This window comes from Pelobates fuscus, chromosome 4 (genome assembly GCF_036172605.1).
Source record: "Pelobates fuscus isolate aPelFus1 chromosome 4, aPelFus1.pri, whole genome shotgun sequence".
Classification (NCBI taxonomy): domain Eukaryota; kingdom Metazoa; phylum Chordata; class Amphibia; order Anura; family Pelobatidae; genus Pelobates; species Pelobates fuscus.
The window spans coordinates 56,797,329-56,811,768 of record NC_086320.1 but is presented as its reverse complement, the minus strand read 5'-3'; the positions used below and the strand labels follow the sequence as shown (position 1 = coordinate 56,811,768).

Below are 14,440 nucleotides of genomic sequence, written 5' to 3'. Positions count from 1 at the left end.
TGAGAGCGCTAGGAGCATCCATCAACGGAGGGTACTCGGTCGGGGTACACGGAGCTCCGTTACATTGGTGGCAGCGGTGGGATGGCGTCCTAGTGCGAGGAGAAGCAGCTCAGAGACACTGGTAACGTTTGGAGTTACAATTGAGGGCAACGCTAGCCATTGGGCAGCGCCCCTGGCTACAACAGGATGGAATCAGCTGGTTTGCGGACAGCATTCCATGATGAGGAGGAGAAGGAGGCCGCAGATTACAGGGATGCAGCCAGAAAGGAACTCTGGTATGATGCCCTGGAAGACGCCCAGTGGCGGCGAGGTGAGAGTCTCCCCAGTGATGAGCAGCGGCTACAGAAGCGTGTGGCAATGCGAATGTGTCTATTGGGAGAGCAGCCCCTGGATGAATGGGTGGCAAGACTAGAGACCCTGGTATGGCGAGAGATCGGGTTAGACAACGCATACCAGGCCCTCTGGTGGCATACCATTCGACTTACTCCCTGGACAGCCGAGCACGACTTACCGGAGGGGGATGATTATGATGGTCCTGGTCTACTTCTGGACGCCATGGAGGAGGAGCCTGATTTCGGCAGCACGGAGGAGTCTAGGTTCTGGGACATCTACGACTACCGGATGGGCATGTATGTCTGGGCTGACGAACGAGAGGTGAGAAAAGACATGACCCACCTGGCAACAAGGGAGTGGGAGCTGGAGCAGGACTACCTACACCTGCTCAGCTTCGTGCAGCCCCAACCTACCCGACAAGCAGAACCAGACCTCCCTGACTGGTCCGGCGAGGCCCTCCAGATGGCAGGTAGAGATGGGACCGAGGTCTCTCTACCGGCCCTACAGGGATGCTGGGCAACCAACCCAGATCTCCAGCGGCAGTGGGAGTTACAGGGGGACGAAGGTGCCGTCCTTCCCCCCCAGCAGCAGTGTGTCCTACAGAGAGCAGAGACAGTTGGTCCCTCTCTACAGCAACAGGACAATGGTAAGGGAGTGGAGACAGGCGGTCTCCCTCTCCAGCGGCAGTGTGTACCCCAGGGGGCCGAAGGTGCCGTCCTTCCCCCCCAGCAGCAGTGTGTCCTACAGAGAGCAGAGACAGTTGGTCCCTCTCTACAGCAACAGGACAATGGTAAGGGAGTGGAGACAGGCGGTCTCCCTCTCCAGCGGCAGTGTGTACCCCAGGGGGCCGAAGGTGCCGACCTTCCCCCCCCAGCAGCAGTGTGTCCTACAGAGAGCAGAGACAGTTGGTCCCTCTCTACAGCAACAGGACAATGTTACGGGAGTGGAGACAGGCGGTCTCCCTCTCCAGCGGCAGCCTGTGTTTCCGGGAAAGGAGCACAGCACCCCCTCTCCCCAGCGGCAGCTTACCCTAACAAGGGGAGACACCAATCCCCCAGACGGCGCAGATGGGACCGTGGTCTCTGTGCCTGACCTACAGGGATGCTGGACAGCCTTTCCAGATCCCCAACTACCCTCACCGGGACACCCAGAGGAGGGGGTAAGTACAAATTCCCCTCCCCAGGTAACTCCTAGCGTGGCACCAGAGTTAACAGAGGCAATGTTAACCCCTACTGACGTCCATGTTCCCTTGGCTACTGAGCCGGACTATGTCCCAAGCATCCCAGCAGACGAGCTGGCAGCTGGGCAGAGTGCAGTCGGCCTCTGCCCTACCTTTGTCCCTGGTCCAGAGCCTGATGTCCTGCAGGCTACCCCAGCAGAAGAGCTGGCAGCTGGGCAGAGTGCAGTCGGCCTCTGCCCTACCTTTTTCCCTGGTCCAGAGCCTGATGTCCTGCAGGCTACCCCAGCAGAAGAGCTGGCATCTGGGCAGAGTGCAGTTGGCCTCTGCCCTTCAAGTACCCTCGGCATGTGGCCTCATTACCACAGCCAAATACCCAGGTGCAGTGACTGTGTGTTGTGGGTGGGCTGTTCCTGTACTTTGATGTTGTGGGGGGGCTACTCGGACATCTGTTTATTGTGGGTTGGTGGATCGACTAACGGAGGCACTGACCGACAGAAGGTCAGTTGCCTGGTTAGTCTTCCCCCCAAAGGGGAGATGTGTTACAAATCGCTATTTGTAACTGGCCCTTTAAATGAGAAATTGCCCTGCTTCCCTGGATTGTGGAGAAGCATGTTTGCCAGCCTCCTGCCTCATGACTATGGCCCCTGGAAGATTGTGCCCCTGAAAACTTATTAACATTTATTGGGTGTGTATGGCCCTTTAAGAACCGTCTGGGGACATATTGTGACTTTGCTGAACAATGCCCCTTTAAGACTATGTCCCCAGACCGGTAAAATAACTTGTTCCTGGCTTTCCCCCACTTGGTTCAGTAAATAGGGCTTACTGAACCAAGTACCACACAGGCAGACCACCCAGAAGCTAAAGTGTGCAGGCAATTTACCTCCCAGGCTGTGAGGTTACTGCCGGTCAATTGCACGTGGCGGCGGCCATCTTGGTTTCCTCGAATGCGGTCAGCGGTGTATGCTAAAGATTCTGTGGAACTAAAATCGGCTACACATTCTGCCGAACACCGCTGACCCTTACCTTCTCCCATACTGAACTTGCAGCTCCAGAGACTAAGTCCCGTTCGAAATGGGACTTAGTCGTTTTTTCGCATGAAATTGACCGACCGCACAGCCCAAATCTATGGAACTGTTTTGGGCAGGAAATTGTGCTTGCGGTCGGTCATAAAGGACTTCCAGCTAACTTTTGATCCACTGGAGGGATTTGGCTGATTTTTGGAAGGGTTTATGTTTGATGTATGCTGAGTCTGAATATGCAACTTTTATTGAAATTGAATATATGGTTTTAAAGTTACAGTGTGTGTGTAAAAACTGTATTTTTATTGTATGTAATAATTGGTTTAACTGTTTATCTGAGGGGAGGGAACCTGTGGGCTGTACTATGCTGTTATTGGTTAATTTCATCCTCCCCCTGGGAGTGTCCTGTGTGTACCTTATCCTAATAAAAAGCAGGCTGGGTGTTCCAGTCCTCAGACCTCTTCTGACCCTCAATACGTAGCCGTGTCTCGTTATTGGAGGGAACTGCTATATCACACTGGGGATTGCTATGCTCTGCATATTCCCCTGAGCTCTTAATCACTTAGCTCTTTTAAGAGCTTGTTCCAGATACGCTCTCCTGGAGGAGAGGTCTTCCCCACACGGTCCTGGAGGACAGAAGCCGATCCAGGGTGGAAGGAAGACGGCGCGGCTCCAGTTAAGCTACGGCGGTTGTGGAGTCTGCGGTGGTTGTGGTGTCGTCTGCAGTGCTTGGAGTCCTCTGAGAGCGCTAGGAGCATCCATCAACGGAGGGTACTCGGTCGGGGTACACGGAGCTCCGTTACAAGACATTTATAAGCCGAACAGGCAGCTAATATTTTACATACATAATACATAACTACCAGCTGTTGTGGATCTGATAGAACCATTCTAACTCAAGAACTACTGTCCCTGGGTTACGTCTCTGGGGGCCAGCTTTGTTAGGCTTGAAAGGCAAAAAGGCAAGTTCTCCACCCGTGAATAATAACTGGAATATTATAACATTGCTCACAGGTGTTCTGTTCAGCAGGCAGTAAATCATTGAATCTCCCACAGGAGACTTTAAAGCACACAGAGTGATATGAAGATTTATGTAATAGACAGATAATCCCAAGAAACTGCAGGATACACAATCGATAGATAGAAGAGGGAAGGCTGGCTAAAAATATAGCGTTCTAGATCATTATTGAGAACCCAGTGTCCTCGTCCTGTACAGAGGACAGGTGCGCCATACTGGTCTGGATTTAGTATTACATTTCTTCGTTTTACAAAGAAGACGAGCGTGGTACCATCATACACACAATATGACACATAAATATTTATATGTTCTAATCCACATCACTGTGAGAATGGGTAACGTGAACTAATCCTTCAAATGGTACAGAAGAGATAGGAGACGTTATAGCTCAGTAAGTGAAGCCATATGTCTCCCTATGTGCTGCTGACAGGGACATTTTAAGAATAGTGGATTCTGATTTATGAAGGGATTTAGAAAGGTTAACACGAGCCTCAGGAGGACATACTGTATTTCTGTAATTGTTTCTGTAATTTTCTTGTTTCCTCACATGTCATGGGTACTTTCTGCTACATTCAGTAAATTCAGCCTGTGCTTCCCGCACAGATGGTCATTTTATAACACGGAGGGTGTTAGATCCAGTGGTGCTTTAAATCAATACCCTATTTATTATATCTGTAGATCTAGGTGTACAGGTAAAAGGAAATCCTTTCCTATAATCAAAGTATTATACACAGAAGGAAATATTAAGACTTAAAGAGCATTTCAAACACGTAAAGCACTTGAGCTATGCTAATTTTATTTGCAGTTTATAAAGTGCCGATTTCTGTTTTAAATTGCTACTTTCATAAATGAATGCAGAGACCCAATTCTGTTAGTTCTACAGAGCAAACGGAAGTGTCAAGCACGACTGCCTTCTCCCCCAGGTCACAGTGAGCCTGTGAACAAGCGCCCACATGGCTTATTTTACCACTGCGTCCTCCCTGGCTCACCGCACACTCGCTTGGAAGTACGCGTGCAAATTTGTGACTCAAATTCATCATTTCCCAGGCACGGTCATAAAATCTCAGTCGAGGAAAAAGGAGAGGGCTTTCAAAGGCTGCAGACAAGATATCTGCAACTTTAACAAGCTGTTTTTAAATTAACCCCTATTAAAAAAAAAGTATTATTAAATGCATGCCTTCATTGAGGGTGCATCTACTAAACAGTGATTTATTTATTTTTACTTTTTGGCAGTGGAGGTAAAGAACTAACACTGATTCTGACCTACGATACCTAAAAGCAAAGGCGTTATTTTATTCAGTGTTACTGATTTTATCAAGCTTAGAAGGATAAGAAAGTTGATTTGGCCTTGGCATTAATCAGACCTGCAAAGCTGAGGGTTGAGCAGATTCTACAGTCTACGCATTAAGCAGGGGAGCTAGGTCACCATGTTAGTTAGTTAGTTAGTTAACTTTGTGTTTGTTTTCTCCCTAAAAGCATCACTCTGCTATTCATTAAGGCAGCCAGTGCTCCAACAATAATACAGATGAACTGCTCGTTAAAATGTCACCAAGTACTTATCTTCGCAATTATTGTAATAAGATTGCAGTAAAGAAATATGAAAATCATCACACATCTCTCTCTATCTCAGATTGCAATTTCCATCATATGTTGCCAGAAAAAAAGCGGGTGCAACCTTTTTTAGGTTATTGAGAGAGGTCTCTCTAGTCTAAGAATGATAGGGTTTGCATTCCACTCAGTGTTTAAATCTTTTCTCTGTCCTAGGAGATTTAGTTAACCTAACCGATCTTGATTTGAAGTAAATAGCATTGGCAGATTTCGTTCTGGAAAGGTTAGCGCTTGAAGTAAATCCTAAGGACACAGAGAACATATTATGGCATTTTCTATATTAAAGCAATGTGTTCTTTTTTTGTTTTAGAATCAGTGCCCCGAGGCAGAGGAGTTGATCTACAGTCATTTTGTCATCTGTAATGACACACAGGAGACACTGCGGTTTGGCCAAGTGGATACTGATGAGAATATAGTATTGGCCAGTCTCCATCACCACCAGTACTGCTGGAGATCACACAAGTCCCCACAGGTATTATATCAAAGTCTTTTCCAAGCCACCAATATATTTTGTGAAGTCTTGAATATATTTTCTCATGCTTTAATTTGTTTTTTGAAATACCATTGTTAAGTCAAAACAGTGCGTTGTTTCCCCAAATGAATCTACAGATCCGAGAAGAAAAATTCTTGTTGATAGTGAATTAGTAACAAAAGAACAATATACTGCTTTTTATACTAATTTTGCTGTTGCTACTGAAGCTTCGGCGCCACAGCAGCATTCTTCTGCACACTCTTCCAGGAGAAACAAATAGTCTTGTTGCTCATATTTTGAGCGTCTTTGTTTTTAGAAGTCTAAATAGGAAATTCTGATTGGTTACACTTTCCATTATAACAACTAATGTGGTGTTGCGGATCGCTACATTCACAGTCACAAAGAGCCTCTCAAGCATCTTCTCCAGGGACTGAAAAATTTTTTTTCACTATATTTCTGTATTTCTCCTAAAGATACACTATAGTCACCAGAACTACTACAGCTTATTGCATTTGTTCTGGTGAGTAGAATCATTACCTTCAGGCTTTTTGCTGTAAACAATATCTTTTCAGAGAAAATGCAGTATTTACATTACAGCCTAGTGATAACTTCACTGGCCACTCCTCGGATGTCTGTTAGAGATCCTTCCTGGGTCATGGCATCCTAAAATGCATCCAAACATTCAGTATCTCCTCCCTCTGCATGCAGACACTGAACTTTCCTCATAGAGATTCATTGATTCAATTCATCTCTATGAGGAGATGCTGATTGGCCAGGGCTGTGTTTGAATCATGCTGTCTCTGCCCCTGATCTGCCTCCTTGTCAGTCTCAACTAATCTTATGGAGAAGCATTGTGATTGGATCAGGCTACAACTTCTGATGATGTCAGCAGACTGCTTGTTTTTCTCAGGCAAACAGCATGCAGAGTTACAGCTTCAGGCTTGAATACAGTAAAATTTCGCTATATTTATGGAGTCATGAGGGGCCCAGGGGGGCTAGATGGTGGAATACATGTTTGTGTTCCTGACCCTATAGTGCTCCTTTAAGGACGCCAAGGTGACTTGTGTGTAATTATAGCTTTGGGGGGAGAAGCTGCTATAACATTCTCCTTCTGCATAACAATCTCTCCACCCGTCTCCAAATATACGTGTAAATCATGTCCACTCTTAAGGAGATTTTAATAATGGGGTGCTTAGAAAACGTCCAGTTGTGGATGAAGAGCTGACAAAAGTTAATACTGCTTTTTCAACTTCACTATCCAAAGGTTTGTATTACATGGTACGAGGGACGTGGTATATGCAATATGAAGACTGTCCACTTCTCTTTGATTTGTGCTGGACTCAAACGTCCGCATGTAGTACCTATCATTACTGAGACAGGGATAGACTTTGCTTTTGCTTCTCCACCCAGAGAAGCACTTGCACTTCCCTTCTTATCAGCATGCCATATGCTCAAAAAAGGCCTTGTTATGTCATTGTAACAATTTATACAGTTTAAACACTGCAGTATTGGTATCCTGGCACCATAACCACATCAATAATCGTTATAGTGGCCCGATTGTCCTTTTAGTTTGGAAGAAATTGTGTGTACATTGACTGGAGAACTTTAACATCAGAGCAGCTTGGGGGCAATTGCTCTTGTATCGTTCTTTCAGATCTCTTCCTCCTACGTTATAGTTTATCTACATTCCAAGAAAAATACATATGTGACGTATGGATCCCATTGAATTGAGAAAACACTATAAAATATAATCTGGAAATATAGTTATTCTATAATTGAAACATAATGAGAAGCATTTGTGATTTTGCCATATAAGGGTTGTTTTTATAGATTTTTTTTCTTAAAGGAATATTCCAAGCACAATAACCACTACCGTGTGCTCAGGCAGTGAGAAAAGTCCTGCACTGCCGGGCTTAGCTCAGACTGAGATCTTCAGGCTCTCTGGCTCAGGTACTGGAGGTGGGGAGCAACTCCCATGGAACCCCACTTAGGAATTCAAAATTCTTCTAAAACGTTTTGACTAAGTAAGGGATGGTTGCACCAGGTTACTCCTGGCACCATAACCACTACAGAGTACTGTAGGGGTTATGGTGCTTGGAGTGTATTTTAAAACTCTAATAGTGTGCCCTCCAATTATATGATTCCTATTTATAACCTGCATATTAATGGTTAAATGTTTGTGTTCTAAGCTGAATTGGTCTAAAATAATGACTCACAAGTAATGTTTCATATGTTTGTAAGAGAATTCTGAGCATGAGGCAAATCAAAACTAGTCTAAACTAAACAAGAGTCAAAAACAATAGGCATACCAGAAAGAGGGTGTTTTATCAGATTGTGGAATAGAATGCTTTAAATCACCTTCTAAAAATTCCATGGCTACTCCTAGTTTCATAAACACCTCATTACACCAAGCTTTCATTGTGCAGAGAGGTTATTTTCATGATGAAAATGATATAGTTTATAAAACTTTAATTTCAGAATTTTCTACATTTTATTTCAAGAGTTCTGGCAGAAAATCCTATCTTCAGCTAGTGCTGGCCAAAAATCTCATGTTTTAGAAAGGTACAGACCTCGGCATACACATGAACTTCAAAGTGAACTGAAGAATATGGAGAATGTCGTGAAAACTTAACAATTGTTCTGGTGTATGTTGTGTTTCAATTTGTCTTTGGATGGGACATCTAACGTGTCAGAAGATGCAAGTAGTAGCATCGAGGTACCAAACCTGGGACACACGTGCAAGTCATCTAGAAAATTGAGACTTCAGAATTTCACTCTTAGACCATAGAAACACCTGCTGTACTAGCCAATCACAGCCAAGGTACTTACATGCACTTAAAAATAATGAGTGGGGGGAAAGAGAAAGGGAAGTGTAAATCCACAAATGTTTAAATAACATGTTCCCCTTCAGGTAGGAAGATATTTAATGTCTACATTGTTTTGATGTGAGCTCTCTCCCTAAACCTTCGAGGCGGCTATTGTAAGTGGCCGGGCCATGCTAGGAGAAATGCTGTGAGTACATGGCATGGCTTCTTGGTTTTCCTACGGTTGGGAGTAATCCGGTGTGCCACAAAATTACTAAATGTCTGTTTTTAAATGCCCATTAAACTTGACTTCCATGTGATACATATTGTCTGACAGCAACACATTCATAAGATCATAAGTGGATGTAGTTGATGGAGTTAAAGGGATACGTTCTGAAAACATTTTTTCCATGAAAGTTGTGTCCGTCACAGCCAGGGGAGGTGTGGCTCGGGCTGCATGAACAGAAATAAAAGTGATTTCATTTTATTTAGAATGATGTGATCTAATTTAGAATTTAGCAGTGAGACTGCAGGGGCAAGATCTATATACCACAACTTCTTAATAAAGCTGAAGTTGCTTTGGTGCCTATAGTGTCCCTTTAAGTAGGGTCCAAGGAAAGTCTTTTCTGTAGACTCCGACCATTGCTCCTGTTCATTTTGCCCTGCTCTTGGTGTGGCTCTTGTGTACTTTCATTGTCACCTATTCAGGGGCTTACTGGTTGTGTAGGACATGCCACATTTATGTGGTTCTCATTTGTACTCTCTCAGTGAGGATATGTACTACCCGAACGTCTTTCATGCAGAATTCATGCCCACTCTGTATATTTCACATAAATATTCACAGCTCCACCACTCAAACCTCCATCTTGTGTTCTTTGGATGGACCATGTCTCGATGCTGAAACATCTGTGCTTATATTTCTGCGGCAGTTTAGTTAACTGCTACCAGTTTCAGGAATTGCTACTCAAACATATTCTTGATTCAGAGGTCATGCACCTCTACGTGACACAAATGGGCGCAGCATTACAAGATGAACAGACCGACAACTTATCTTATTTTACAGTTAATATATTCACTTATTGCACATGATTTATACAACAGTATTACAATAGCTGGATTTAGCCTAGTGTGACAGACTATGCACAACAAAATTAGAAGAGAACTAGACCTAAAATCTCTGAAAATATTAACACATCCTGGACCAATTGCAGGAATTAACCTGTAGATTTACCACGAACTAGAAGTTCCGGATGTCTATGAATTCTCGGTCTCTCCACTCTGCCAGTGACCTTCTCCTGTAGGCTGCTCGCACCCATACGGCCAACTAACGCTTGCAGGACTTCTCACAGGCGACTCCCTTCCTATGGAATAGCCTGCCTACGGCCATCAGGCTCTCCCCTAGTCTTCAATGGTTTAAGAAGTGCCTTAAAACCCTCTCTTTAGGAAAGCTTATGGTCTCCCAAAGTAACCTCTACCTCACATACCAGTCTCGTGCTCTCTCCTAAAGGGCAGCACTTTGCTCTCTCCTCCAGCTCTGCTTCACTCTCATATTATTTGATTGATATTTCCTGTCCTAGTGTGTTTTATACCCCACCTCCTATAGACTGTAAGCTTGTTTGAGCAGGGCCCTCTTCAACCTATCGTTCCTGTAAGTTTTCTTGTAATTGTCCTATTTATAGTTAAATTCCCCCTCTAATAATATTGTAAAGCGCTCCTTTACAATCTGTTGGCGCTCTATAAATGGCAATAATAATAATAATGTATTAAGAATGCAATGTCGTAAAAGTCCTTGTTGGTGTAATGATCAGGTATCCCAATACTTGAAAAAAAAAATAGAACAAGCAAGATAAGAGATCTAAAAAGATTTTTTTTTTAAAAATTACAAATATTATTTGGCTTTTTTATTGTTTGTTTTAGAGATATTTTTAGACCTCTTATCTTGCTTGTTTTCTTTGGCGCCACCTGTAATTTGTTCTACTTGCTAAGTTCTTTTTAGGGTTTTTAAGGGAATCCCCCTATACTCAGGTGAGCTGCCTCTCCTATTCACTTATTATTCAGTTGTTTAGCACTGCTCCATCCCCTTTGTTTGCTTTGTATCCCAATACCTTTGTCCATAGAGAGTGTGTGTGTGTGTGTGTGTGTGTGTGTGTGTATGTGTATATGTGTATATATATATATATATATATATATATATGCTTTTGAAATCTAATAACCATACTATTTCAGATCCCTTCTGTATTTTAGATTTTTCCATTTCTCAGTTCTGCATTCTTCTCGCAGGATTTGGACATATGATATTATAGGACATTACGCCCATGTTTAATAATATTGGTGCAGTGTTGAGACTGTGAAGGGAAATGCAGATTATCGCTTATCCGGTATATATTATGAATTCCACCATACACACGAAGCACTTGTGGCTTTCCTGACATGCTTAACCCCCTCTGCCTCTAGAATAATTTCCATGTTAAATGAATTAATGAAGTGGGATTACCTGTAAGTCAAAACAGTGCCCGGGCCGGGACAATCGCTACGAGTGTCAGATTCATGGAATTTAGAATGATCTCATAGTTATGAAATTATTTCATTTCTCATGATAATTCCCCACTTGCCAAGTTAGTGAATTTTAAGAACTCTGAGAGCAGATTGTGAGATAAATGTGAATAATCCATCCTTTTTGTAGAGTGGGGTGTCCCCCAGGCATTAGTTCATACTTGACTTACACTTGGGAATATTGTAAGACTGGACAGGCTCTTATATACCACATTGTGTTACTGGGAAAGAAGACCATCTTACCTCTCTGGCTGGTTCATATTTCTTATGGTTTCAACAGCAAAAGGCAGTGGTTGCTATAGAATACTTTGTTTAACCTTTCAAAATGTTTTCTTAGTATGGTAACATAGTTCATGTCAATGAAAATTGTTTCACGGCCATTGCCTTTCTTTTACCTTCCGATCAATTAACCTCTTTATTTTCTTACTGCAATTAAAATGAGTATATGGAATTTCAAAGGGCACTTTTTTAGGAATCCGGAACAAAAAGTCTACAGTATTGGGTTTACTTAGCTGATCTGTTCAACATTAAAAAAGTTGTAGAGAGAAAGAAAATAATAATTTTTATGCCGATTACCCTATTAACGAAAAAAAAAAAGTGGACATAGAAAATATCACAAGACAAATTATATCTGGCGATAAATTATTTAAGCAAGCATAAAAATGTTAAGTGCACCTGTTTGAATAAAGCCAAAAAAATATTTGTTTCAATATATGATCTTATTTCATTTTCAAAGTTGATTACATTTTAATGAAGCATAAAGAGTTTCGGAGACTAGTAGTTGTTTTGGAATTTATAATAGGACACTCCTTTTCTCATTTCTGCTTTTTTTTTTTTTTTTTTGCCATCAACCAAACTGAAAAAAAAATCCTTTCTCCGTCCATCGATCAGCACTAAATCAGCAGTGGACACATTTATTCAGTAACTTGTTAGAGATATTGAACATCTGTCCATTTGAAATATCCCATATGTAGAGTGGGTGGGGGGAGATTAGGATTCTCTAAAGGCAAATGTGTTTTTGAGTTGCAGAATAGGATACTATAACATGCAGGAGGACATCTCTATTTAGCTAAAAGTTGGACAAGTGTCCCAACCCAATTAGATTTTATTGCTCTTATTTAACCTTTTCATGATTTTTGGATGCGCCATCATGTCCTCGAAAGCCTGGGGCGTTCTAACGTTCTGGTTAAATTAATGCTCACAACATGGAGACCTAGGTATTAGCCCATATGCTCACACCCCGGAGGCCCTGGAGATCCCCTCTGTTAGCTATTTTTTGACTATCTTGTGTTTATTAAATAATTTTCTTATTTGTTGGTTGTAGTACAAATAAGAGGTAATAGACAGTAATAACAGTAAGTAACAGCAAGTAACTTCCAAACAGTCATGTATGTATTCCATGGTCCAGCAGCATAACAGACATGTTTCTAGAATTCCCAGAGTCATGTTACGGGCATCCTTAGCTAGTCGGACTTACCGAAGGACTTCATTAACCGCTCAGGTATGCGCTGTCTGGCCGTATTTAAAGGGGATTGTGTGTCGGTGATTGTCGCTTCGGGGGTACTGGAGAGCTGTCCATGGCTGCCGGAAGAGCCAGTGTCTATGTGTGGTGTTCAAGTGGGGAGGGACTTTTTACCCCTGTGCGTCCCCATGTAAGCCTTCCTGATTACCGCTGTGCTACATTTTTAAGTCCCCATGTAAGCCTCCCTGAGTTTGGCCCTTGCTCGGGTCTCCATCAAGCACTCCGCAGCCGCAGCCTGTCTGTGATGCTCAGTTTTGTCCCAACCTTCCCCTGAGTTAGTGATTCCTTTGCTCGTAGGAGGATGTTCCCCTCCTGGGTCAATGACTGCCTCCGCTATGAGCAGACCATGAAGCTGTAAGATGGCATAGCAGTATAGAGGGAGGGGAGTAGGGGGAGCATAACGTTCTCAGTCTTAATTATCACAGTATTCTTGCTGTGTGTAAAAGAGTAAGCAGGTGTTTGATCAAGTAGTGAGGGGAGAGAAGGTGTTAGGGAGGGAGAGAACAAGGTGAAGAGAGTGAGCACGCAGCCCTGTCATGGCCATCAGCCATCCAGTTCCTAATAGGACCACCCCGAGCCCACCTTACGCTTCTATATCCAAACCGCTACCTCCCCCGGTTGTAGTGTATTTAGTCTTGGGTGCACAAGTACACCATCCACGTCCTTTCAGACCACAGGGCACGGAGCACCCTATGTGCTCTGTCTAGCTGCTGGACTTCACCAAGCTTGTCATTGCCCATTATGGTAGTGAAAAGGGCTTGCAGAGTGGCTTCCAGGAGTTCGCTCTGGGGGGTTTCAGGCAGGCCGCAGATCCAGATGTTACTGCGGCGCCCCCTATTATCCAAATCTTCAACCTGGCGCCTGATATCAAGAAGCATGTTGCCTTGCTTTGTGGCTGCTAGTTCGGCAGTCTCATGGAGGTGTTCCGAGCGTGTGTTGGAGGCTTCCAGTGAGGTGAATCTCTCCTCAAGTGCCGCAACGTCAGTCCGTATGCCAGCCAGTTCCGTGCGGATCGTGGTGGTCAGGGAGGCCTCAATTGCGTTAGCGTCCGACTTAGAGAACATGGCGGTGTGGATCTCCTGCAGATCAGCACGGAGCTGCGACAGTTTCCCCTGTTTGTGAGGTTCCCGGGCTGGAGGGAGTGGACATGTATCCTGCAGGATGAGAGGATGCAAGTCCCTCGTGGGCCCATGAGGTCTGCTGGGGATAAATGGAAGCAGTCTGTCGGGCCAGTCCACCCGTGATGCGTGGGGAGCTCCAGACCTCCTGGTATGGCACATTCAGAACCGGGATCACCGCTGTTTTCTGCTATTATCGGGTACAGGTAGCGGGTGCAATTAGCTTACGCCACCATCTTGACCGCATGTCAGACCACGCCCCCCCCCCCCCCCCCGTTAGCTAAAGCCATATTTAGTGGCCCCAAAACTGTCAGATGAGCTGTATGCAGCGCTGAAAGTAACCCTTACCTTACACTAACCCACCCCTAACGCTAACCCTAAATCCGAGTGATTTCCTCTACTAACATAAGCAAAGGAATTTCCACGCTCACACTGTGCAGAGTTCTCTGATAACTGATCACTATCGGCATGAGGGCTTACAGGGAATCCCAGTCATGGAGTGTCTCTCAGACTGGACACAATATTACATGTGAATAAAATATTAAAAATGGGGAAAAAATTTAAAAAAACAAACTATTTTCTTTCAGATTTTTGCATATAATAATATTTACACATCCAGTGTAACACATTAAAATAATTCAAATTAGATTTATATATCAGTCCTGATTATTAAATACCTAATATGTTTAGTATCTAAATTCATTTTTAGTTAACCCCACAATAACGCTATACCAGCCATACCCCTTATCCAATGCTTACTCTGGCTCTATGCCTACCATTTCTGATAGCAGAATTAAAATAGTAGTGGGTTACCTT

General features: G+C 43.7%; 1 protein-coding gene across 1 annotated transcript in view; it reads left to right on the top strand.

Moving 5' to 3' along the window:
* VPS13B (vacuolar protein sorting 13 homolog B) overlaps positions 1–14,440 on the top strand; it is an 843,188-nt gene that overhangs the window by 744,179 nt on the left and 84,569 nt on the right. The window contains exon 43 of the mRNA XM_063451210.1: positions 5,466–5,627. Coding sequence (XP_063307280.1) covers positions 5,466–5,627 — 162 coding nt within the window. The remainder of the gene's footprint in view (positions 1–5,465; positions 5,628–14,440) is intronic.